Source organism: Balearica regulorum, chromosome 1, assembly GCF_011004875.1.
Source record: "Balearica regulorum gibbericeps isolate bBalReg1 chromosome 1, bBalReg1.pri, whole genome shotgun sequence".
NCBI lineage: Eukaryota > Metazoa > Chordata > Aves > Gruiformes > Gruidae > Balearica > Balearica regulorum.
The window spans coordinates 152,577,801-152,603,412 of record NC_046184.1 but is presented as its reverse complement, the minus strand read 5'-3'; the positions used below and the strand labels follow the sequence as shown (position 1 = coordinate 152,603,412).

General features: G+C 41.4%; 1 protein-coding gene across 4 annotated transcripts in view; it reads left to right on the top strand.

Moving 5' to 3' along the window:
- The first annotated feature begins 291 nt into the window (after window positions 1–291).
- The window catches only part of ATP11A (ATPase phospholipid transporting 11A), a 134,094-nt gene continuing 108,773 nt past the window's right edge, over window positions 292–25,612 (top strand). For 2 of the 4 annotated variants that reach the window (XM_075739939.1, XM_075739919.1), the window contains exon 1: window positions 292–841. In XM_075739939.1, the coding sequence (XP_075596054.1) occupies window positions 803–841 (39 nt within the window). In that variant the 5' untranslated portion in view covers window positions 292–802. The remainder of the gene's footprint in view (window positions 842–25,612) is intronic. The other 2 variants (XM_075739928.1, XM_075739947.1) reach the window with 1 other exon arrangement.

Below are 25,612 nucleotides of genomic sequence, written 5' to 3'. Positions count from 1 at the left end.
CCCGCGTCCCGCTCCGCCGCGACACACAGCGAGGCCGGGGCGGGGGGAACCACCGGGGACAGGTGAAGGCGGGGAGGAGGAAGAAGGAGAAAATGCTTTTTCCTCTCGGCAGGCTTTTAAGCGCCTCGTTCCGCTTGCCCCCAGGCCAGCGACCGGCCCCCAGCTGGGGAGCTGTTAATCACCGTTAACGGCGACAGACACCACCACAGCACACCGCGCGGCGCCCGTGCGGGGAAAAGGAGGGGGAAAGCGGCTGCCGGCGCGCGCATGTCCGCGCCGCGTGACGTGAGGTACTGGGGCCGCCCGACGAGATCAAAGCGGGAGCGGCGCGAGCCGGACTGGGCCTGTATCGGGCGGGTCCCGCGCGCGTGAAAGGGGGAGCAGCGCGAGGGGCGGTTCCCCCCCCCCTCTCTTCCCCCCGCCCGCCGGATAAAGCCCTGGGCGGCCCGCGCGGGGCGGGCAGAGCAGCGCGGGGGGCGGGAGCTGGGGCTGGGCGAGACCTCCACGGGAAGCCGGCCGCTGGGCACCGGCGGTTTTCCTCCGCTCCGCGAAAGTGCTGTGGCGGCGGCGACGCTAGGGGACATGAGGGGCCGCGGGGCGCCGCGCCGTAGTGGCGGCGGAGGCGAGCACATGGCATAGCCGGGGACGGCGGCGAGCGCCGGGCCGGAGTAACAGCGGTCTGGCAGGGCGAGCGCGGCTCCCTGCATGTGGAAAGTGAGGCGAGCTAGGGAGCTCGGCGGCACCGGCGAGCACTCGGTGGCGCGGTCCTGAGTGCCCGGGCAGCGGCGGCCGCCCGCCCGCCATGGATTGCAGCCTTCTCCGGACCCTCGTGAGCCGATACGTAAGTACCGCCGGCTGGGCCCGTCCCTGCGGGGCCCCGTCAGCCCCGCAGCCGCCTCTGGAGAAGCCCTCTCTGGGGCTTCCCCGCGAAGTCCAGCTCGTACCCCGGGGAATGGGAGAGCCCCCGCCGCCCGGCTGCAAACCACGGGGGGTCGTGCGAATCTCTGCGGGGTGGCTGCATCGCGCTGTGGCCCCCGGCTCGCAGAAAGGGCTCGGTCGGGAGTTTGGCGGTCCCATGACTCGCACGGCGGCCGGGGGAGCCGTGGGGGCCGCTGCCCGTGATTTTCTGTGCAAAGGGAGGATGCAGTGGTTTGTTCATGGGTTCCCTGCAGCCCTCTGCCCGGGCAGCTGGCTGCGGGGCTCTCCTTCGCTAAACCAGAACGGGTTGACCTAACTTCAAAGCACTGTAATTACAGTGTGCCGACATACGTAGTTATCGGGGGTTTTTTGTTTGTTTTGTGGTGTTTTTTTTTTCCTCGTTATATTGTTTCAGTCAAGCTGCATTTTGTGGAATTGTCCAATTCAAATACACTGACGAATGATCTTAAGGTGTTTCGTGCGTGGTAAGATTCAAACGCGCTAAACTTGGTGTACTTTGGGGAAAGAGAGTTAATCTTGCTTGTTGGTCAGCATGTTTTCCCCCACCCGTACTGTCTGAAAGAGTAAATCAGTAGTGCATTAGAGCGGGTTCAAGTGCAGGTTTGAGGCGCGTCAGTGAGTGCAAATCCGGTTTCATTGAACCCCTAATATATCTTCAGGATAATGGTTTTAGCAAATTGATGGAATGCCAGTAAGTGCGGGGCTGTACAATACAAGGGTTGGGGACCACCGATAACTGCAGAAACTGCAATTTTCTGCTCTGGGGCATAGAAGAAATTTTAAAAAGATGGGGAGAGATAATTGGGATTTCAAAATACCTATAGCTTTTCCTTCCATTCAGAAAGTACTCCAAGTGAGGAAACGTTCATCCTCTGAACAAAAGTAAATACACTTAGTTTTGTGCATGTCAAGAGCTATTTCCACATGATACAGGCTGAAGTCTTTCTTCTTTGGTTACTAACCAAGAAAAGTAGCAGAAGTGAAAAATGACTGTGGAGGGATTTTTTTGCTGTTTACAATAGGGTACTATGCGGGATGAGGTGAGTACTGAAAGCAACTATGTGTATATGGATCCTTAGAAAGTGGCCCAGAGGGAAGGAGAATGCTCAAAATATAATGAGTTCTAAGAGATGCGAAGCAGTAGTCTCTGTGGATATGCAAAGCTCAGGTGAACTGTGTTGAGCTCTGTTTGGAAGCAGACAGGATCAGTCTGGGTGTAGTGATCTGTCAGTGCTGATCTAATTGTTGGATTCAGGTTAAGAATTTTTTTTTTTGTGTGTGTGTCCTCACATCTGGAGCCTGTACAAATACCGCATTCATTGTGCACAGAGCATACTGTGGTCTCCGAATCTCTTCTGCATAACATTGTTGCTAACCTCTCTTTCAAAGTAGGCTTAAACATCAAATATGAAGGAAACAGCCATGAGAGTAACTACAGTAGTTATTTTAGAAGATGAAGATGTACGTGGGAAGACAGTGTGTTGAAAATAAGGTTGACTTGTGGACAGTCATCACCCTCCTGCACTGCTGATGAGAGTAATTCAGCAGTTTAAAAGCTAAATGAAACTTCATTATATCCCATGTGAGGAAGTGTTCCTATTTCCTGGATCACACCACTTTCTCCATTGTATGTATGCCAATAGGCTATGTCTGGATAATTGCCTAGCTGTTCCAGGCTGCCTTGTATATTTTTCACTTGTTACTCCTTTTGCATTCCTTCAGTTTCTTAGTTTTGAATACTTTCTTCCAAGAAAAGATCATTTTGTAAAAAAGCTGCAGTAAGTAAACTTGCTCATCATTTTTCAGTAAGGCCATTAAGATCTGGCAAGCTGATGCCTGTGTGTTGTGTGTTTTCTTATTGTTTTTTTGTCTCCATGGTTCAACTATTTTTGCACAACTCCAGCAGTGAAAATGAAAATTAATAGTTTGAATGCTGGGCCTGAAACCGACTGCTGTACATGAGTAGCATATGCACACGTGTCAGCAGTATCACTCCAGAGTTGTTCACCCAAGCTCTATATGCACCAGCTATGCCTCACAAGTGTACATGTGCTAGCTTCTTTCCAAGCTGCTTTTTAATAAGAGAGACAAGCCAGTGACACTCCTGCAGGAGAGTCAGAGAGGATAGGTACATCTTGTACTTATGTCAAAGTAAGCTCAAGCTTGGGTTTAGTTAAAATCTATACAGAAACTATTCAATGACTGAGGTCCTAGAACTAAGAATTTTTGTTCTGCAAGTTGTGTCCTGGACTTGTTCAGCTGCAGGTCCTTCTGAGAGCAGGCTGGTCTCTGGGTTATCCTGAGAACCCTGGCTGATACAGGCTGGAGATGTTGAGGTAGCTGGAAGCTCTTACCAGTGGTATGGTATGATCTTGGGATAACAAATGGTTGCTATATGTTGTGCTAATGGAGACTTCTCATAGGATGCTTTCTAAGAGTTCTGCATAATTTCTTTTCTCTCCCCGTACTTTATGTTGTAGGACACAAAGGCATGAGTTGAACACCAGGGTTCTTGTCCTGATTGTGAAGGTCTCCCCATTCCCTTTTCCCTTACTGTTGTTGAAGTCACTGTCCTGAAGCAATGCAAAATAGCGTGTATCTCCATGGCCTTACGGAAGCATAACAATGACTGGGTGCTGTCAGTTCGAGTTGAAGTCAGTTTCCTGGTTAGCATTTTCAAATATTTGTCTGCTGTTTTACCTGCATTGAGTGTCATCTTTATGTCTTCTAGGCATTGGAACAGTTCAGTGACGTGGGTTGAATAAGATACATGTTCAGCATGCTATTCATATTGTAGTTCCTATCTCTTCACCAAGAAATGGAGTAACCTCTTGGAAGGAGAGATGCAGTGACGTCTTTCTCTTACTAAATTTCTAATTTGACATTCTGTTGTTCTGTCTCTTTATAGCCATCCTGCAAATTTCTTTGTTTTGGTTTGGTTTTTTTGTTACTTTCTCTTCAGCTCTTATTTCCCCTTACCTTTACTGCAGTCATACGCAATTTATAGGACTGTTGGTAAGGAATAACTTTCTGTATAAAAGGTGTTTGTTTCACTGCAGTGCAGCTGACATAAGTTCAGTGTAGTACTGTAAATGCTTCATGATCCTTCAAGCTGAAATACAGAATCATAGAAATAGTATTCTTTTAGCAAGTCATAGAATCATTTAGGTTGGAAAGGACCTTCGAGTCAACTGTTATATATATAAATCTGTATCTATCTTAATGTAACTCTTCTTAATTGTGTCTAATGAAATTATCCTGTATATTTTACTACTTCAAACTGTATGAACTGTGTAGAGGTATCTTTTAAGTAATAAAATTGAAACATGTTGTATATACAGCTTTTCTACTATGTGCAACCACAGAATCTGAACAAGCCTTCTACAACAAGATAAATGAGATAAATTTTGACATCCGTATTGTTTAATTTACTTTCCCAAATAATGAAAATAATAGCTATGTGGGGGTAGTATGAAAATTGCCTTGGAGGGGTGTACTGTTTGTCACATACTTTATTAAAATATAACCTCTCTTTCTGGATGTTGCTTTTGCATCAGACAACACACTTCTGTCTTCTCCTTGGCTTGTTTGTGCATTCCCCAGGGGGTATGTGCTACCCCGGGGAGGGCAGCCTCACAGCCTGAGAATACAGAATTAGTGTGTACTGTCCTGTAAGTCTCACGCAGAGCCTGCTCTGCGCTTAGTAATGAGGAACTTGTTACCTGAATATTAAGCAGTATGTTGTTTAGGGAAAAAACAAACATACAATGATAATTAAAATCATGTCCATACAAGATTAGCTTCTGTTTTATGGTTAGATTATTTGAGACACTGTGGATATCATTAAACAATGTGTTTTGCCCATATAACTGCAGTTGCATTAGTTTTCTCTGATAACTTATTTCATGCTGATCTTGGGACTTCTGAAGTTCTTCCTCTTCATAGTCAAGAGATGGCTAATAATCTTAAAACAAGCCTTGATGGCATCTTACCTTTCATAAAATGAACATTTACTTTCCTTAATAAAACATGTGCATGTGTCTTGTGTATTCATGGTGGCTGTTTATGGCTGAATGTGGATTTGGGTATTCCTGAATATTGTGGATTTGAATATATCTGGGCAATCTGGAAAAATGTCACTCTTTAGCATATGTTTGTTTGGACCCTAACTGGTTGCTAAACACCTTGCAGCCTATGGTGACAGTCTGTTCTGTGTTTGTAAGGCAGCTAGCCCTTGACAGTAAATGCTCCTGCCCAGGTTGATGGCTTTGAGTTGTACAGTAAATACTGCTGGGTCAGAGGTCTGTATTACTGAAACAGTTTTGTCTGTATTATGTAGTATATTTAGAGATCCTGATACTTCATTGCTTCTTTTCTTTCATGTTCTCCTATTACTCCAGGATTACAAATCTGGATGTTAAGTATTTGTTGCCTGTGTGAATATCTCTCAATGTGTGTAGGAGCAGCAAAGATTTGCTTCCAGAAGGAACAGTGATTTATTACAGCTCTGGCCTCTGGGAAGCTTCTGGTCTATTAGTTCTGCAGATATTTGGGGGGGGGGGGGGGGGGAAGGAATTTGAGAGGTTGGAAGAAATGAGTTTACAAATGGATGCTTTATTTTTCACTTTTATAGAAGTGGGTCAACTTTAATCATAGTTTGAGAAGGTGATTGACTAGCCTAACCAGAAAGTTATGTTAGGGGGTTTTAGCAAGTTCTCTGTTAAATTTTGTGGCAGCCTGTGGCTTTTGGTCATTGGTCATAGACAATTTTGTTGTTTCTATTGGCAGTACAATTCTAAAACTTTTTTCTAATTAGATTTCCTAAGTATTTTACTTGTGTGTGTAGTCTTAGTAGCCATAAATGAATATTGAGCTTTGGGGTTTCTTCCATTTTTCTAGCTTTGATACAGCAAAGGTTGATAACTGCTTTGACCTGAAAGTTGGAGAAATAGTAAGCCTCAGTGCTCTGGAATAATTTGGGTCTAAAAGGACAGTCCATTTGTCAAGCATTCCAGATGACCTACTGTTTTTAATCTAAGTTCAGTTAATACACATGGGAATACCCTTGCATTCGAGTTCTTGCTTTTGCTCATAGTCATTCAGCTTTCTCTGCAACCTTGCAGACGGGTATCAAGCTAGTACTGTCTAGATGTTCCTTAGGGTGCCTGTTAAACAGTTTTCTTCCTAGCTGTCACTTGCAATAAGTCAAAAGGTTTGTAGTGGTGTGTGAGTTCTCATTTGTTTGTTTTTTAATTCCAGTAATTCCAGGGATATAATTTGACAAAATCTAAAGGTGCTTTAAATGTCTTGTAAATCTGTTTACATACTGACTCTTTGTCTGCAAACTGTCCTGATTGTACAAAAGATGTTCTTAATAGGGGCTATGCCTGTATTCACAGGTCAGCAATTGGTAACTTGCACTACTGAAGTGTTTGTGTCTATCCCTGGTATGTAATGCATTATTGTTATCTCTTGTGGAAGTCAGTGTGTCACAATGTTTTCTGGAAACCTGAGATGCTTGCCATCTCCTTCATCTGCTTCCCTGTGTGTAGCAGTTCTTTCTGGTGTGGAAGGTGTGACAGAGTGGGTCTGACAGCATGGGTAGCTTCTGAATTCCTGTTTCCTCAAGCACCATTGCTTTGTTATTCTCCTAATTGCCCTTTTTTTTTTGGGGGGGGGGGGGGGGGGGGGGGGGAGGCTCTATGGAGTGCTGCCTGCATACTTTCAGCTTGTCGTTTAAAAAAGGAAAGTTTGAAAGCTTTACTTACCTCACAAGTTAATTCTGCTGAACGTTGAAAGTTGCTGACAGGATTTGGCACTCTTGTAAATCTAACTAGCTCTTCTATACTAGTAGTGACTCTTGTTGTGTTCATTCTCATTTTGTAATGTAGTCTTAGAGTGTTTCAGAATAATCCGAAGCTCAAAAAACCCCCAATGACCTAGATACTCTCCCTTCCCCCATCAATTATTTATTGCCAGGGGCAATAAACATGGAGAATTGCATGGGATTTGTTTTTCCTCTCCCTCTACCCCATCAATTAGCTAATTTACACAAGAAAAACATTATTTCCTTTTTCTTTTGAGAATAAACAAATGAAGGTAGGATATTGTGTATGTAAAGCAGCTCACTTAGGGGAAGCCAGAGTACACATTACAAACCGGTTGCTATTGACTACAAAATATTGCTTGTCTGCACTCATCAGATGCTCTCTGATAGTAGAAAACATTGCTTGTGGAGCATCTAAATTCTAGTTCGGTGACTCAAATCAAGAACTTTTAACCTTTCCATTTTTAGCATTGAAAACACTTGCCTCTTCTGAGATGAGAACTTGCTTTTGTATTTTGAAAGCATTTTTTTATCTTAAAGAAATTAATATAGTTCTGGTTTTATGCCTTTTCTAAAGCACTGCAGAGTATCAATAGTGAAAGCAGGAAGCCTTTTCAAAATCATTTTTGGGAATGGAAGAGGGCAAGGTACGATGTAGCACACCCTAGCTTAACATCTCTGTTCACTGTTTCTCATTCATTCTGTGATCTTGTCATACAATAGTAGTTGAAACAAGAAAAGTGGCAAGGTGGGATTGGATTTTCTAATGAGTCTGCTTTTTAAACCTGAAACACTTAGGAAACAGTAACTGAGCTGACAAGTAAAGCATTCCATGAATATCATAGGTTGCTACTGTTCCTGTTGTCGAGATGGAGATAGTAAACTTGTTTAATCAATCTAACTAGGTTTAAGTGTGACTAGAAAACAGTTGTGTTTTCTGAAGAGCTGTAACCTGATTGATGGTGAGATGCCTCCTCCATGTCATGTGCAGGTGTGGCAGGGAGAGGAAACTGCCATAGAAAAAAACCTGAACAGATGTTTTAGCGCCTGTTATGCAACTGGATTCAACTTTACTGGGTTTTTCTGAGCAAAATAGCCTGCCTCCCCTCATGTAAGTCTCTTAGATTATATTTTTCCAGAATAATGCTTCTTAGTCTACTGGTTTACCATTACACAGGATAATGTAGTATTTCTATTTGTATAATTGCCAAGGGACATTTCAGTTGAAGTTCATCCTGAGCTATGAGGCAGAATAGTACTAGAATGCTATTATCTCCTCTGCTATAATTGCCATGGCAACAGTTGCAGGTAGACAAGACAAACCAAGGTTTCTTTTTTATATCATACAGACACCAGTTGATTTTTTTTTTTTTCCTTCTTTCTCAGTAATGATTCTGACAAACATGCTCTGAGTCATCATGAGAAGTGTTTGGTGTTTTGGTTTTTTTCCTGTCCAATTTAACTTTGAGGGTAATTTTTTAAGTGTTGAGTATTTGTGATACTATATTAAAAATACACACTTTCTAGGAAGAAAACTGGCAGCCTAGTCTGCATTACTCTGGGAGACTGAGATGAGCCAGTGGCTGGGGAGTTTGTTTGGAACATCACAGAAGACCACAGACTGATAAGGCACCTAAATATCTTTGTGGATCTGGATGTTAATTTCTCTGTGCATCTTTCCTTAGGACAGGGATGAGAGTATTACCCAGATCTTCCATGGAGAGAAGTTGTAAGGGTAGTTTAATGCTTTCAGGTAATGAAATTACGATGTCACAGGAAGAAAACTGGGTGTGGACATAAGCCTGTAATGACCGTGTCTTAGGGGTGTTCTTTTTTCTTGTTACTTAAGTGTTCTACATTGCTTCTCCTTCTCCTACCCCTGTCTTACTCCTTTATTCCTCCCTCTGCATACATGTATGTGCACTCATGTGCAGTTGTATGCACATGTACTTCCCGAAATTGTAGGCACTTCATTTGGCAATGTCAAGAATTATGCCAAGATTTACCAGGGATCCAGATGTGTGTTTGGTTTTGGTTTTTTGTGGGTTGTTTGGTTTTTAAAAAGGACTTCATGCTCTTCTGTCTGGTTACTGAGGTATACTGTGTTCTGGGATGCTTGTTTTCATTTATGTTATCAAGGTAGTTACTACAAGCACGAAAGCTTAAGAATTTGGAGATTTTGTAGGGACACTTTTCCATTTATTCTGCTTTTCCCTGTGGACTAATTTCACTCTTTGAAATGGGAGACTGGTTAATTTGTTTCCTTCATTAATCATTAAACTCATTTAGATACGGGGCAAGGTGGTGGGAGGGGGAATAGTGTTTCTTTTTCCTGGTGGCACTGACTAATCTCTTTGCTTCAGTCAAAAGAGGATTCCATCTAACCTATTTTAAATAGAGGATTAAGGGCAATTAGGCTCTTTCTCTACTTCGCCCCTAAGATAGAATGTTGTGAAATCCTCTGAAAAGCACATCTGCTGATGTGCCAGTGAAGTATTGCAAAATTAATGTTAATAATCAAAATAGTTATATGCAGAAGGAGAAACTTTGTGTATGAAGTACTTGTCCAGAGAGAATTGTGTGGATGAACTGGGGAGAGGGAAGGAATTGAACTGTTTGCTCAGTAGGTTTTTTTGTCTCTAATGCTTCTAATTCACATTGTGAAGTAGACGTGGACGTGAACTGAAATGGATTTCTTGTCTGAATTGCATTAGCAACTTGCAGTTCATGCTTAGCATTTTACATAGCCTTTCACAACTTTTCAAAGTACTATTAATGAGTTGTTTCCACAAATGATTATAATGAAGTACAAACACTAGTATCCATTATCTGTGCTTGTATAACTATTTTATGCCGCTCATAATGAATATAAGTGGCCTCTCTTGAGGTGGATCTGAATCAGCAGTGGCATTTGATAGCTAACATTAAACTGCTATACTTGTCAGGAGATCATTACAAAATAAAACCATGAAAAATACTACTGTTATTGGAACATATATGATGTGCATGAGACAGTATAATCATTAATATGAGGGAAAAAATGGCTGTGTGTATTCTGCAGAAGGTTTGGCTACCAAATCCATCCTGTAAATGATAGAACTGACTGACTTCCATGAAGTGTGGATCGTACACCATGAAGTTACAAAGAAGCTAGCTGAATGACACTTGGATCTGAGAGATTGCTCTTGCAATTGTAAGTTTATTACTAGCAGTAGTTGGTTGCCGATAATCATAGTTTCTTTAGTTTTGTTTCCTGCAGGACACTAGTCTAGAGAGTTCAATCTGATCTTACTTTTGGATGATAGTACACTTCATGGAATCATAGAATGGTTTGGGTTGGAAGGGACCTCAAAGACCATCTAGTTCCAACCCCCCTGCCATGGGCAGGGACACCCTCCACTAGACCACATTGCCCAAAGCCCCATCCAACCTGGCCTTGAACACTTCCAGGGAGGGGGCATCCACAGCTCCTCTGGGCAACCTGTGGCAGTGCCTCACCACCCTCACAGTAAAGAATTTATTTCTAACATGTAGTCTAAATCGACCCTCCTTCAGCTTGAACCCATTACCCCTTGTCCTGTCACTACACTCCCTGACAAACAGTCCCTCACCAGCTTTCCTGTAGGCCCCTTCAGGTACTGGAAGGCTGCTATAAGGTTTCCCCGGAGCCTTCTCTTCTCCAGGCTGAACAATCCCAACTCTCTCAGCCTGTCCTCACAGGAGAGGTGCTCCAGCCCTCTGATCATCTTCACGGCCCTCCTCTGGACTCTCTCCAACAGCTCCATGTCTCTCCTGTACTGGGGCCCCCAGAGCTGGACGCAGTACTCCAGGTGGGGTCTCATAAGAGCGGAGTAGAGGGGCAGGATAACTCCCCTTGACCTGCTGGTCACACCTCTTTTGATGCAGCCCAGGACACAGTTGGCTTTCTGGGCTTGAAGAAGGGTGGTCCAGAAAAAGCTGATATCTATTTATCTCATCTTATTCATGAGGTCAGTTGGAGTCGAAAGAATAGTAATTTCTCAGACTGGCATAAACAGCGTTTCCTGAATGAGTGTTTGGCTCTGGGGTCCCAAAGTTGACTTCAAGGAGAGTTGTGGTCTTCTGTTAAAATACATCTGGTGCCTTTGCCTATGGCTTTGGCTTGATGCTACCGCTTTGCGTGCCTTTTATCTTCAGATATTTTAATCCTGGTACCTCTTAGGCTGTTGTTACAACTTTATCTGTGTAGGTGGGCCTAGTATCAAACTTTACTGGTGAATAACAGAAATGGCATATCAATCACTGGATGCTTTTGGGTAGAGAATAACAAATATGGAGGAAACATTGTTGGGAAAGTTATGCTTATTCTGCGATTATTTTTTTTTTTTTACCAGAGGGAGAAAACATTATTTAAAATGTAACTGCCATGAAAGCTCTTAAAAACCAGACTGCCACTTAATCTTACTATAAAATGTGCCTATGTAGAAACAGACTTTTTCATGATGTGAAATATGATATGTATGAGAGAAGATACTGCAAAGGTAGGCTCAAAACCATTTATTGACCAAGTCATAACTAAAAGAATATTTAGGTTTTATGCTGATGTTAGCAGAAATATAATGTAAATAAGTTCAGGCTGGATGCTTTCCTTTGGTCAAAAAGACTCTTTACACTACAAGCAGATTTTGATTGATTAATGTTAGTGCTTTGCTTTAATGCTCAGCATTTTCTCTAAACATGGAATGTACTGAAATGTTGTTATTCATTTGTGTTTTGTGTCTGTCACAGAATAGCTGCAATTCCTTTCTAGTAAATTGTGTAGTGTTCTTTTTGATTTAGCAGTGGAAGTAGATTAATACTAAGTGTGATCTTAAGAGTTATGTTAATCTTTCACATTCTAGCCTCCTGACCACAAATACGAACTTTGGAAAGTTTAACTTTAATAAAACCCTTCTGTTCATCAAGGCTTTAAAAAAAATTAAAAAATAAAAGATTTCTCAGATAATCTCAGGTATTATGAACATTGTCAAGTTAATGTTTAAAATCCAATGTATAGATTTTTAAATGTCTTATACTCTCTCACTTTTAAGAATATTTAGTATTTTTATCCTTTTTGTAGCAGACTTTCAATTCCTGACTATCTTAAACTAAAGCAGTTCTAGGGGTTCTAAACAAATCTACTGTTTTTGTTGACTTTAAGCTCTTTGCAGGAATGTATATCCTCTGTACAATAGATACATAGCCACTTAGATATATGGTTGGTCTTTAATATCATAGTGGGTTAAAGCTGAGATAAGAATTTTGTTTAATGACAGTCATTGAGCACAACTACAAAATTCTTTCACCTTCTAAGATTTAAAAAACCCCAACCAAACAAAAAAAACAATGAAAAAAACCCCCAAAACTAACCCACATGGTGATCATAACTTCACCTGTGAATGCTGTAGTATTGTTAATCTCTTAAACAGTGTTAACTGACTGCTTGCTATTTATGGTTGTCAGGCGACCAGATGGCCTAATTTGTCAGGAGATGCCTGTGTATTGGCACCAGGAGGGGAGAAATGAAGGGAAGATGAAAAAACCTCTGTCCTCAGCCCTGAACTGCCTGATCACTTTAAGATTCATGAATATGTTGACTTCTTGAGGCTGTAAGTTTTTGTCTGACATAAGGAGGTTAAACTTCCATACTTAATGGCTGCAATAATACAGAAGCAGTAGGAAAGCTTCACATGCTTTTGGTGAAGCAGTGCACAGTGAACATGGGCAGGTATAGACACAGGTTTATTAAGGGCAGTCTGGGTTGTGGTTTTGCATCTCCTGTCTCTTTCAGCCCAGGAGGTCTCAAATTTGAAAGGCTTATCTTTTTTTCTTCAAGGAAGGCTCTTAAGCCCCTCACTGCCTTCCTAAGATGTAAAAAGGTTACCTTGAGCATTTTTACTTTGTTAATGGTATCTGCTGTAACTTGTTCAAAGAGCTTTTATGTCAGCGTATATATAAAATAAGTATTAACAAATACATTTTAAAAATGACTTGAGGCTAGATTTCAGCTGGGCATGTAAAATTAAAATATCAGTATTCCTTTGCTATTTTCCTGCATATAGCAAAGCATAAAGTATTTTAAAGTAAAAATAATAATGCTTTTGCACATACATTTGCTTTTTTGTGTCTTAAAAATGATGGCAAAAGCCAAACAAAGCTTGGTTGAGTCATGGTTGTAGTTGAGTCATTGACACAACTGCAAATATATGCAAACCTTTAAGGCTAGTAAGACTATAGCACTGGCTTTTCTGGCCTTCTCCCTCTGCCCCCCATCAGACCATTTAATTCTGCTTATAATGACTTCTTTTTCCTGCAGCATAGCAGCTGCTTGGTTATGTGGCTTTCAGCTGATCTTTGAAGAGTATTATGATGAGGTGAAAAAGTGCCACTGCACTCTTCGCTGTCAAATTCTTATCTGTGTCTTGGAGATGCCCAGGAAAAAGCAGAAATGTAGTCTTTACAGCTCCTGGAGTTGAGCATAGGGAGCTTCCCGCCTGGTGCTGGGCAGTTAGATCAGCACAGGAGTGGAAAAGCATGTTGGTGGTGGTGCTGCTGCTGGCCGCAAGCAGCTGCATCATGCCACTTCTTCCTTAAGCTGATTAGAGGTGTGATCTGGACTTCTCTTCAGTTTCTTCTAGTGTGTAGAAAAGACTAAAGCAGAAATATTAAGCAGGCTATATGCAGTGGCATATAGCTCTTGTAATTTTGTAAGAGCTGTCAGCAGGGACTCTGGCAGTAGAGACAGGTTTACTGTTTCTTTTCTATTTCGGATGTGCTGTTGGCTTGTTGATAGAGACATCTGTTTTACGTCATTCTCTGAGTGACAAATCATTGGGCAATGAGTATGTGTGGGTGCATTCCAAAAACCGTTGTTCTGGATTTGAAGCTGAAATCGGTGAAGTAGTAGGAAAGTTTCACTGTGAGGAAGAGTGCTGCCAAGTGCTGGGGTTCTGGATAGTGTTTCTAGCTGGGATGCAGTGACATCCTAGAGCAATGAGTGATGTGTCAGGGCTGATTTGACAAGTTGATGACATCCATGGAACATTGACTTGTTTTGTGGGTAGCATCAGGAAAGGAGTAATTGGGAGAGGAGTGGGAGTTAACCCTTTATATAAATGTCAAGAAGGTTTATGATTTATGGATGAGGAGAAATGTTTGAGGGACTACGTACTGGAGGGAATGTTACTTAAAAACAAACAAACCAACCAGGAAATAACTCCAGCTTTTCCTCCCCAAACTAACCCTGTGATATGCACTCTCTTGTAGCACTCCCATGTCATCTGGCTTGACCTTCCAAAAGTTCTAAGTGCAATCAAAGCATAATGACTCGGGGGGGGGGAAATGGAACAGCTGTTATATGCTTAGCATTTCCTCCCATGTGTATATTAGAACATATTTTATTGAAATAAGGATGCTAGCCAGCACAGGAATCCTTTGTTAAGGTTGTGAAAGCCCATAGCACCTTTAACCCTTTCACAGGCAACTGTGGGAGACTGGTAAGGAAGGTTTCTTTGGTTTAGTGTGAAGGCCAGCATCAAATGCTTAAAAATCAAGGCTTTCTCTGCATGTAGACAAGGGGTACGTGATCTGTTTAAGGATATTTGGAATTAATTTGTTCTGAAAATAATTATTGAAACTTGGTATTTCTAAAACAGGCAACAAAAAACATTTGTTAATGTCAGACTAGTATGAAAACGCTTCATGCTTTTAACTCTCTTTCCATAAAAAAATGACTGGATGATATGGAAAGATCCCTTCTAACCTGCATTGTTCTGATTCTAAAATAAAACTAGTTGACTTCTGCTTAATGTTCGTTTAAAGGAGAAAATATTCTCTTGCCTCTTTTGCAGCCATCTTGATTTTAATCTCTGAAAAGATGGTAATAATAAGACATCCTAGTTTAAAATAGGCTCTACGCATAAAGCTGCATAACATCTTAAAGTGATAACCAACAGACTCAACAGGTTGTTACTCTGAGCGGTAATTATACCGCTTGGTGTGTTTGTTCATTCGTGCTTTAAGATAGCCATAATAGAGGTTCACAACAACTTCTCCATGTTCGTCTGCTCAGAAAAAACTACTGTAGGTGGAGCTGAGGCTTTAATAGCTGTGGGCCTGACCAGGTTAAAGTATTTCTCTGGGTACCTGTTGTTCCAGTTAAAGAAAAGTTATTGCAGTCAGCCTATACCCAGTTGTTGTCATCACTTCCTACTGGCTTTAATTGCTCATGTGGCTATTCTGAAACCTTTTTCCATAAAAAATGGATTTTTCTCAAACTACTGAGTAATTTAAGCTGACTGATTCATGTTCATTAATTCAGATAGGGCTTCCTCCGATACTATGAATATCTAACCTTTGTTAAAGAGGATGGTAGTGAGTGGCGAGGTGGGGAGAGAGTTGTGGATGGGAAACTCTTCTGGAGTCTGAAGAGGCTACGTGCCTATAACTTAATTTGGAAGCTGCTGATATGTAATTGTGACCTGAGAGGCTGGAAAAGAAAGCTACTAGACTTTAATTAGTAACAAATAGTGTGAAAATGCTTGTGCTGTTGAGACTTGAGTTGGTGGATCTCAGCTTTCATGACAAAATAGCTGTGTCACCGTGGAGCACTGAGTGTGGATGCGTGTACTCTGAGAAGTTATTCTGAAGCTGCATTTAGGTGTTGAAACTACATATGTGTTCAGTTTGGGGAGTGTGGGAGTGGTAGAAAGAGGATAGAAAATAACATCAACTCTAGATGTCTGTACAGACTTATTTAATCAATGCCATTACCATTAAAAAAATACTGGATCACGATAATAGGCTATAAGCTGTTCTTGAAAAACTTCTTACTAGATTAAGAGCTGAGAAGAGTTCTGGAAAGGTTCTGAGGCTTTAAGTTGAGTAAAAAGTGGTGAAGATTATTTGATTGGAAGGAGAGTATGGAAGTAAAACCCCTTTGATCTCAGTGTACCTGACTTAAGTTCTCTTAAAATAGTTTGGGGCATGTTAATGCAATGAGTTTCTACCTCAGTTTTAAAATATCAGAGAGAAGGAAGGTGAAAGAATATTCCATAGAAGAGAGGGAGTCCTTGGCTGAAAGAGAAGCTTGAGTACTTGATACCACGTGCTTGGAGTCATGTGTTGTAATGTGTCCTTCTGTGGTTTCTGAGCTGGTGACTGAGGGAGAGCAAGCTATAAATACTTCTTTGTTCTCCACTTATGTGGTCAATTGAAGCTTGCTGTAACTTTTATTTAGAACTTGACCACTAAATTGGCAAATTAGGCTGGCTTTTCTGTTTGATTGGAGCTTGCTTTTTAAAAAAAAAAAAGCAAAGTGAATCCACCAGCTTAAGTGGTTTAAATGGTATGATGCACTCTTAAGAGGCATGTTCTAAAAGAGGATCTGAAAGATTTGACAGACTACTCCAGGAGGAAGATATTTCTTCATCTCTTTGAAGACTTCTCAGGGATTAATGATTCTAGTTCCATAGTGGGCTAAGCCTTTCCATCCACTCACACAAAACAAGTGAGCTGTTGGTCTTTGCTAAAAATGTTTATTTTCATTAATGAATGTGTTTAAAAAATCTGGTCTCACCTTGCACAGTTCATGAGTGTGCAGTCTGTTTGCAGTAGCCTTTAAAATATTGGAGACATTCCTGAAAAGGCTTAAATTTTGAGCCTGGGCTCTAATGATAATTGATACCTGTGTTGGTTTTGCGTGGCAAGGTTTTGGTAGCGGGGGGGGGCTACAGGGGTGGCTTCTGTGAGAAGCTGCTAGAAGCTTCCCCTGTGTCTGACAGAGCCAATGCCAGCCGGCTCCAAGACGGACCCGCCGCTGGCCAAGGCCAAGCCAATCAGCGCCTCTGTGATAACGTATTTAAGAAAGACAAAAACAGTTAGAGAGCGCTTTTTTGCAGCCAGAGAGAGGAGTGAGGAGATGTAAGAACATCTGCAGACACCAAGGTCAGTGAAGAAGGAGGGGCAGGAGGTGCTCCAGGCGCCGGAGCAGAGATCCCCCTGCAGCCCATGGTGAAGACCATGGTGAAGCAGGCTGTCCCCCTGCAGCCCATGGAGGGAGGATGAGGGGGTGTAGAGATTCTACCTGCAGCCCGTGGAGGACCCCATGCCCGAACAGGTGGAGGCACCTGAAGGAGGCTGTGACCCCGTGGGAAGCCCGCGCTGGAGCAAGCTCCTGGCAGGACCTGTGGATCCGTGGAGAGAGGAGCCCACGCCAGAGCAGGTTTGCTGGCAGGACTTGTGACCCCGTGGGGGACCCTACGCTGGAGCAGTTTGCTCCTGAAGGTCTGCACCCCGTGGAGGAGACTCACGTTGGAGAAGGTCGTGAAGGACTGTCTCCTGTGAGAGGGACTCCACGCTGGAGTGGGGGAATGATGACTCCTCCCCCTGAGGATGAAGAAGCGGCAGAAACACTGCGTGAGGAACTGACCGTAACCCCCATTCGCTGTCCCCGTGTGCTGCTGAGGGGTGCGGAGGTTGAAGCCGGGAGTGAAGTTGAGCCCAGGAAGATGGGAGGGGTGGGGGGAGGTGTTTTTAAGATTTGGTTTTATTTCTCATTCCTCTACTCTGTTTTGCTTAGTAATAAATAAGATGAATTCCCTCTCTAAGTTCAGTCTGTTTTGCTCGTGATGATAATTAGAGAATGATCTCTCCCTGTCCTTATCTCGACCTGTAAGTTTTCTTTCATTGTACCTTTTCTCCCCTGTCTAATGAAAGAGGGGAGTGATAGAGCGGCTCTGGTGGGCACTTGGCCCTCAGCCAGGGTCAACCTACCACAATACCAGAAAGTATATACAGCCCTTGCTCTGGATGGTATCTAACAGCCTCACATGGGTTGCTAAAGCACTGTTTGTCTAGCTTTGCTGCTTCTGTAGGTGGTTCGGGATGCTCTGTTCTTCCATGTGCTATCTCAGAATAATATACTGGTCTTTAAGCCCAGACACATCCTATTCCAGTGCCTCAGTTTCCCTTTAGTGCTGTCGCAGTTAATCTTACTGTGGTTCCCGTCTCCTCTGAAAAGCTTTTCTTACAGGTTTTTTTCTGCTCAGGTGTCCTGGTTCATTGTTCCACAGTTGCCCTCCTTGAGCCTGTATGACACCGGTAGGGTTTCTCTGTGGTTCTTTGCCCTAGCTTGTCTATCTTCTCATATGCATCCCTCTTGAGAAGTTACAGGAAACACTGTAGTGAACTCCAAATGAGTTCTCCTGGCCTAACAGAGAAATTGCCTGCCTCCCTTCCCACAGATCAGGGTCATCTAATCCCCAGCTGACCAAATCAGCTGTTGCTGTGTGGTGGGCCTTATGCAGGAGGGATAAATTGACCCTCACATCCTTTGAAGATCCAATTGCCTTTTGGCTGTAGTTTTCCAAGCACCACAAAATGTGCTTTTGTTCTCTCCCTCAAACTGAGCCGAAGCATATGATTGAGAGGATTATGCCATACTAGGTTACTAAATGTATTTTTGCATGACTCTCTTATACTGAAAAGAAAACGGCAGTGATAGCCATCTCCAGTAACGAAGGGAGTACCTTTTCTTGGTGGACATCAGTGCCAAAACTTTGAGTACCTTCTCAAGTCATTAGTACCGAAAACAGTGCAGCTATCTTGGCAGGCTGTGCTAGGAAGAAGTGCAGTTCCTGATTTAGTGGGTGTCTGTCTGATTGATGCATTTGAAAGTGGCAATTCAGACTGGCAGCAAAAGAAGATTAAAAGTCTGTGCTGAGCACAGTAGCGATTAGCTTACAGTAGCTCAGGGCTACTTCATTCTTTACAGTGGGGAAATGCTAGTGTGTTCACCCTCTGCTCTCACAGAAACGAATTGCAGAATGGTCAGTGTTGCAGCCTGGGTGCTTGTTGCTAGGAAGGGGGTTGGAAAATAAAGGCATCTTTTGAAATAGGTGCCGTCTTGTCCTGAGACTGAAGGCCTTGAAACTTTGGCCTGGCCTACTAGGTACAAAGCTTGCTTTCTAGCTGAGAGAATCACCTGAAAACGTTCTTAGCCAGCATTACTTTGGTCTTGTCCAGGTCTGTTCTGGAAGATTTTTGTTTATCTAAATAATGATCTGATGGTTAGGCTGGGAAGCTTTTGTGAGGGCACAAGTTGCTACTGCTTCATGTCAAACAGAACTTAAAATCTGGAAGCTTGTTATCACAGGCACACAGTTTGTGGGAGACTGGGATACATAATATGGTCTTCTAACAGTTTTGTAGAGAGAGCAAGTGGCTGAGGGAAGTGTGTTCCTTTGGCCTCTTACTGGAGACTCATTTGGAAAAATCATTGTGTTACAGCGTGTGCTGAGTCCTGCCAGAAACCAATAACCAGTGGTGGTTATTGCTGTAGTGCAAGCTGTAGCTCTATCGATTAGGATGGGCAGTTGTGCTTTTAAATCTGAAAGCTGCAATGGGATTGCTAAGTCTCACCATTGTGCTGAGCGCCTGCTGCTTTGAGAGATATGACTACTGCCAGGACGGCTATGTAAAAGCTTGGTGAAACAGTCTAAAACAATCGATTTAGCATAATGTCGAAGCTTTTCTTTGGTGACAGAGGATGGAATACTGAAGATAGTGTGTTACTTTAAGGCCCCTGCATTCTGCATCATCTTATGGGTTGTCTTGTGGATGTTACACTCCTAGTTAGATTTGCTAGGTTTGCTTTTCTGAAGGTAGAAATGTTGCTGTCAGGAGGAGTAGATATACTTTTATTGTGTAGATGAAGTGGGTAAACACTTGTGACCTTTCAAATCTATAACATGCACTGATGGAAAGCTGTATGGGGAAACAAATTGACTGTCTTTTTGCTTCACTAAAAATGTTTTTACTTTTTTTCAGGTAGTGACTAATGTCCATTTTATGGAAAACTACTTGATGGGTGTTGACCTTAAAGCAAATGGTTAAGCTGCCTTGTGTGACTGCTTTTTGTCCTGGAAAAAATCAGCAGTGAAAGTTAGGCTGTCAGCTCTATTTGCATTTCCCAGCTATTATCCACTTGCCAGCATCTTTTAGATGTTTTAAATGTAGCTTTTGTATTTTTCTAATGCATAACACTTGTATGCAGTGTTTCTTGTGATGATGCCAGAACAGCCATATAGTAAATATTTAATAAGAGTAGTAAAGATTTCTTGTTTTGAAGTCCTGATCTAAAGGAAATGAAGTTGCCATTCTAAATTATTTATGAAATGCTGCATGTAACAAGATTGAGTTTGTTTGGTTTATGATATGTAGATGACAGGAGTAATGGTCTCAGTATAGTTAAGACGTAAATGGTGTAGGTGGGTTTTAAGCATGATAAACATCTAAGTAATCCCACTCTTATGGCTGAGGGTGATACATCTTCATCCAGGATGGTAGCTGTAGTACAAGTTAGATGTTGGAAATCTTCCTGTTGCTGTATACTTCAGCTGATTCAAATTTAGGAGGGCTTGCTTTGTAATCCTTTTTCTGAAAAGCATGAATTGTTTGCTTGAAAGTCTTAACAATGGAACTGCCTTTTAAATTTATTTTTTAAGATAGCAGACATGGCTATCAACTCTCATGGGGAACACGAATTTCTGTTGTGACTTACTAGTATTTAAAGATGACAATGATTATTGATACAGCTACAACTTCAGTGGAAGAGGAAGGTGCATGAAGTACATGTGGTTGGTGCTTTGTGTATCTGAACGTGTGAAAAGTACTCTTTCTTCTTTGTTCAAATGCAGAAGGAAAGTATGCAGGCTGGTTGAGACTGGGGAAGGAGTTAACAAAAATAGTGTGGTATATAAGGTAAAGGAGACTAAAGTTGTTACAGAAGGAAAAAAAAAAAGTGTGGGTACCCCTCTGTCCTGAGACAAAGTTTGAAGTGCAAGCACCTGGATGTTTAATTGGTTGAGATACACTGTACCTGGCCCTTCTCCCCTTCCTCACTGTTACTGTTCCATTTTTGTGGCTTGGAATGAAGAGTGATAAAACTGAGGATAAATGGGAAGACTGCTGAAGAAAGTAGGAGTTTACCTACTTCTTACAGCAAGGACCAGCCATTTGAGGAGGTAGCTGTCTGCTGAGAATGTGCTTCCTTTCAGCTTTACCATTTTCATAGGTATGCCTTTATGTTTTTTGGTGTTCTGTGGTTTGTGGTTTTTTCCCCTCTTTTTTCTCTTGGAGACTACAGCTCTCTTCAGTGATAGTAAATATTTCAGAACTGTGTCTATGCTAGTGATGGGACACATGTGCTGAGATGGCCTTTACCCAGCTCACTGTAGGCTTTCGAAATGTAATCCTGATCTGGTGAGAAGCCGCTGTAGCTTTTAGAGCATTCAAAAAGAGAATGAGCAAGATTGTCTGGCAAACAAATAAGGGCTGTGCCAAAGAGGAATAATCCTTTTTTAAGTTAAAAGCTCAAACATGCTTTCTTTCATGCCTCAATTCTGCAGTTTACTTTTGATGTTAGTATTTACTTTTATGTACTAGTATTAATTTCCTTTCTTCATTATTATGCTCCAAACAAGAATATAAGTTGCCTCTTATAAGTTTGAGTATATCTGGAATGAAAGCACATTATTCTCTTTAAAAATACATGAATGTGTCTAGCAACTTTTAACATAAATTATCCAAATTCACTTTTTCGCAAATGGGGAAAGACAGATCCAAAGTACACCCATGGAAATTAAGCTCCATAAAAATTAAGTTCCTGCTTTATATTGCATCTCAGTGGGATTGCAGTATTGTCTTTGTTTTCCTTTAAAATAAACTCACTCTAAAGCCATTAGAGTATGTGTGTATATCTGGCTGTCTGTTTTCCACTTCTGTAGAAGTCAGCTTTCAAAACAGTAGTTCAAGGCACAGACTTTATATTGCTTTTCAGGTGATACGACCTCTTAAAATACTGATAGTTACTCTGTTTTATGAGTCTGTTATATTTCTATTTTGGGTGAGGCAGAAAAATAAAATCCTTATTCTTGAGATATTTTTGTTTTGTTTTTACACTTCAGAGTATAACCTGGTCTTAATAAATACACAGGAATACTGTGAAGTGTGTTACAAAAACATTAAAAAAGGTTTTACTGATTTCTTTTTTTAATTGGTTATTAGATTTGGCTTAAGTCTACTGTAGTTTATTTCAGAATGTGGTGGTGGGGTGTATTTAAGTGGTGGACATCATTAGATGCAAGACATACGATGAAATTGAAGTCACTTTTTTCATGGTGGTAATCCTTCAATAGAAGAGGCATGAAATTAACTTTTGCCAGTGGTATGCTGTCTTTCTGCCAACTCTTGATGTCTCTTGGGAGACTGAAATAGGACCTGCTAGTTAACTTTCTAACAGTTGTGCATGCTGTATCCTTAATGAAAGACACGATAGCAGATGTGTGCATGTTAATATTGCTGGACCTAGAAAAAGTTACGGGACTTACTTTATGTTCTGAAACATCTCATGGAATAATTTGACTATTTTAAGCTGTCCCTTTGGAGGAATAAAGATATAACTGTATACTATGTCTATGTATGTGTACACATATAAAGCTACTTTTGTGGAAACCAATTGTGTGCTATAGATGCCAAGGATATGAATGTTTAGAGGAGGAAATGAAATGTGACCAAAAGAGAGGTGCCGCATTGTTCCAAGTCTCCATATTCGTTCTCTGAATAGCTCTTCCTGTCTCCCTCACTTGAATACACCAGTTCCTGTGCTTCTGAAATAATGGGTTCTTCTGCCAAATAACATGTGTTTTGGTTTTGTGTGGGGTTGTTTGGTGGTTGGGGTTTTTTTAATGCTACTTCCTACGTCTACTGCAGTAAGAGCAAACAGCCAATTTCTGACTCACCTCTGGTTGAATCCACACTTGGGTTTTCCTGCCTCTGTGTCTGAGCTTCTCAAAAACTTCTTTCCTGGGTTTCATGCTCGAGAGCCTTTTATAAGCAAATGTTTTGCAGTTCTCTGCTGTCCTTTTGTGTCTGCGTTTTGAGACCTCCTCCTAGAAGTTCTTTTAGCATGCTCTGCTATTAGTTTCCTCTTTTGTAGGAAGGCCCATTATTTCCTCCAGATTGGAGGAAAATCCTGTATTTCATGTAGGACCCTTCCTGTCCAGGGCTGCCTTCAAAGCCCATTTACCATTTGGTAAGCTAACAGCAGAATTGATCTGACTTCAGCTCTGAAGTGGTCTGTGCTCTCTTTGTCAAGTTTTGAGTTTTAACCTTGAGTATACCTGTAATTCTTTGAAGTGCTAAAACGGGATTGCTTGTAGGGAATGGAGTGTTGAAACGCACTTGTAAGATTGAGCCAAACATAAATTCCAGCAGTCTTACTCTGTTTATATGCAGAGTAACTTCAGAATATGCTCCTTTCTTAGTGGAGCCTGTCCTTTGGGGTTTTTTTGTGTGCAAGGAGACTGATCTAAGAATACTGAAATAAAGTACTGTTCTTGCTCTGTTTAACTCCTTGAAATAAGGAGAGAGAAAAATAAGAGGGGAAAACTACTACCTTAGCTTTCTGATTAAATAAAAGCATCCTAGAGAAGAAAGGGTGGTGAAGCAGATTCTTCCAAAATGGTTAATGATCAGCAAGCTGTGCTTTCAGTAGAAAGACAAACTAGAAACAGGTTGTCCACAGAGCAAATGCTTTTCTTGCAGAAGGTTTTAATATTCTTGAGTATTTTTAGTTGGTTAGTTGCAGGTGCATGCAGATTTTTGTGTACTCCTTGAACTCTCTGTTTTCAGTGCTCTAATGTGGCTGTGGGTTGTGTACTTTTCCAATTCTGATACAATAAAAAAAATTCTCATAGAAAAGTGGTAGGCAAGTGAAGAGCTGCAATTTGGTGTGGAGGAGAAGCAGGGAGAGAGTGAGACTTCAAGTGATTTAAAATAATAGTTTATCAGAGCATGTCATGTTGTGGACTGGGACTTTAGCTTCATGTTTCAACTATTTAAAATGTTTAAAGAGTTAAACACTTGTCAGGGTTTATCAGTTTAAGTGTAAACTTAAAAATTAAACCCAAGAGAATGCTTAGACCCAGTTTCACACTTACTGACAGATGCTGTTCCCTGCATGAAGAGAACTCTTTCTGATATCTAGGAATCTGGAAGGTATCAGGAGTCAAGAAGAGTGAGAAACTGAGAAGTATTGTTTTTCTGGTTGCTTCTGCAGAAGTCCCTGAAGGCTTTTATTGCAGCACAATTTGTTTGAAAGATGCCTCCCTGATGAATGTACTGTAAAGTATGTTTTGTTCTCTTGATTAGCAATACTACTGTGTCCCACAGTGCTAACATTAGACTCATCTACTACTACAGAGATATTGATAAAAGCATAATCAGTAGGTGCAACTACTCCGATAGTAATGACTCTTTCCTACAGTGCCATATTTATAACATTGATGACTAGAGTAACGTGACTCTTGGTCTGATATGGCTGCAGTATAGGTGGAAATAAATAGAGAAAGAAGGAGGTGTTGCCTGCATAAAGAATTAGAAATTATTTTCTAAAATGAATTTAATAAATTTCCTCATCTTTATATTTTCTGAATCTGGTGGTATTGCATACTACCATGCCATTTAGTAAAAGGTGAATTCATTCAAGTCTGGTTAAGTAAGTTGTTTGAACTTAGAATGAAGCTTCATTGACTTTCTTGGCAGTTACTGCCCTTTTGTTCAGTATTGCACTCTTTCAAAAACTTGTTTTAATCTTGGAGGCTAAATCCCTTACAACATATTGTGGTGGTACATATAGATGTTACCCTACTTCTGTGTATTAAAAAAAGAAAAAACAATCCCTTTTTACTGTAGAGTTATTTTAGGATATGCCTCTAATCTCTGCTCCTTGTATATGCGCATGTTGGAAGCTTTTATGTTGTAACGCATCCTGTGTGCTGCCGTTATGCATTGTGGATAAGTAACTTCGTTATCTCTATTACTGGCGCAGCTTTCTAATGTCTTATGGAACGGCCTTCCCTTTCTGTGTTTTCTAGCAGTGATACTGTCTGAGAAACATCCTTCCTTCTAATTAGTATTACACACTTTCTGAGTCTGCTTCAAGGGAAAAGTGTTGCTCTCGTTTCTCCAGTCATCAGGGCTGTTACTGAGAAAGTTGAGCTTGACAAATGTCTCCCAGTGGCAAGTAAACATCTGTTCATTGGGATTCTTCTTTTATTATCTGAATTGTTCTTGAATTTTTTTTCAAGACAAGTTTAAGACACCAAAAAAAGAACGGAGGGCACTCACTTGGGTCTGGCATGCAGTTCAGAGTTCCCAAGAACAAGTTTGTACTGGTTTAAGCCCTTGAACATAAATGGCAAAAGCACAGATTGAGGTATCGCATCAGGTCATCTGAGCATCTCAAAGATGAAAGATGAACTGCAACTGATAGTTTTACATTCCCAAGGAAACCTGGTGAATAGGATGACTAAAAGAACAAACATATTTATTTTGCAGTTGTAAAGCAAGCAGTTTTGTTACAAAACAAGATTATTAAGCTTCTTCAGTTTGGTGGTGTTCTTGTGTCACAGGTTCTCGGGACAATAAGCCATGACATATGTAATTACGGTCAGATGAATTAGAATTCTTTAGAAACAAACAGAAAAAACACTCAACAGTCTAATATGCAACTCATTTAATACATTCAAGAATTCTTGTAATTTTGGCCTTGGGAGATTAGTTAGGTTGGTACTGGGCATGCTTGAAGACTTAACGAAGTGCTAGTGAATTGCTGTCTCTGTTTCCAGATCCGGGTGAGCTGGACAAGTTTATTTCATATGCTATGTGAAAGCCGAGTTATCGACAGGATAAACAACTTGGCCAGGGTCCCTCAAACCTAGTGGCAACAGTGAGAACTAGAATTTGCAGGGCAGGTGAAGCAATCAT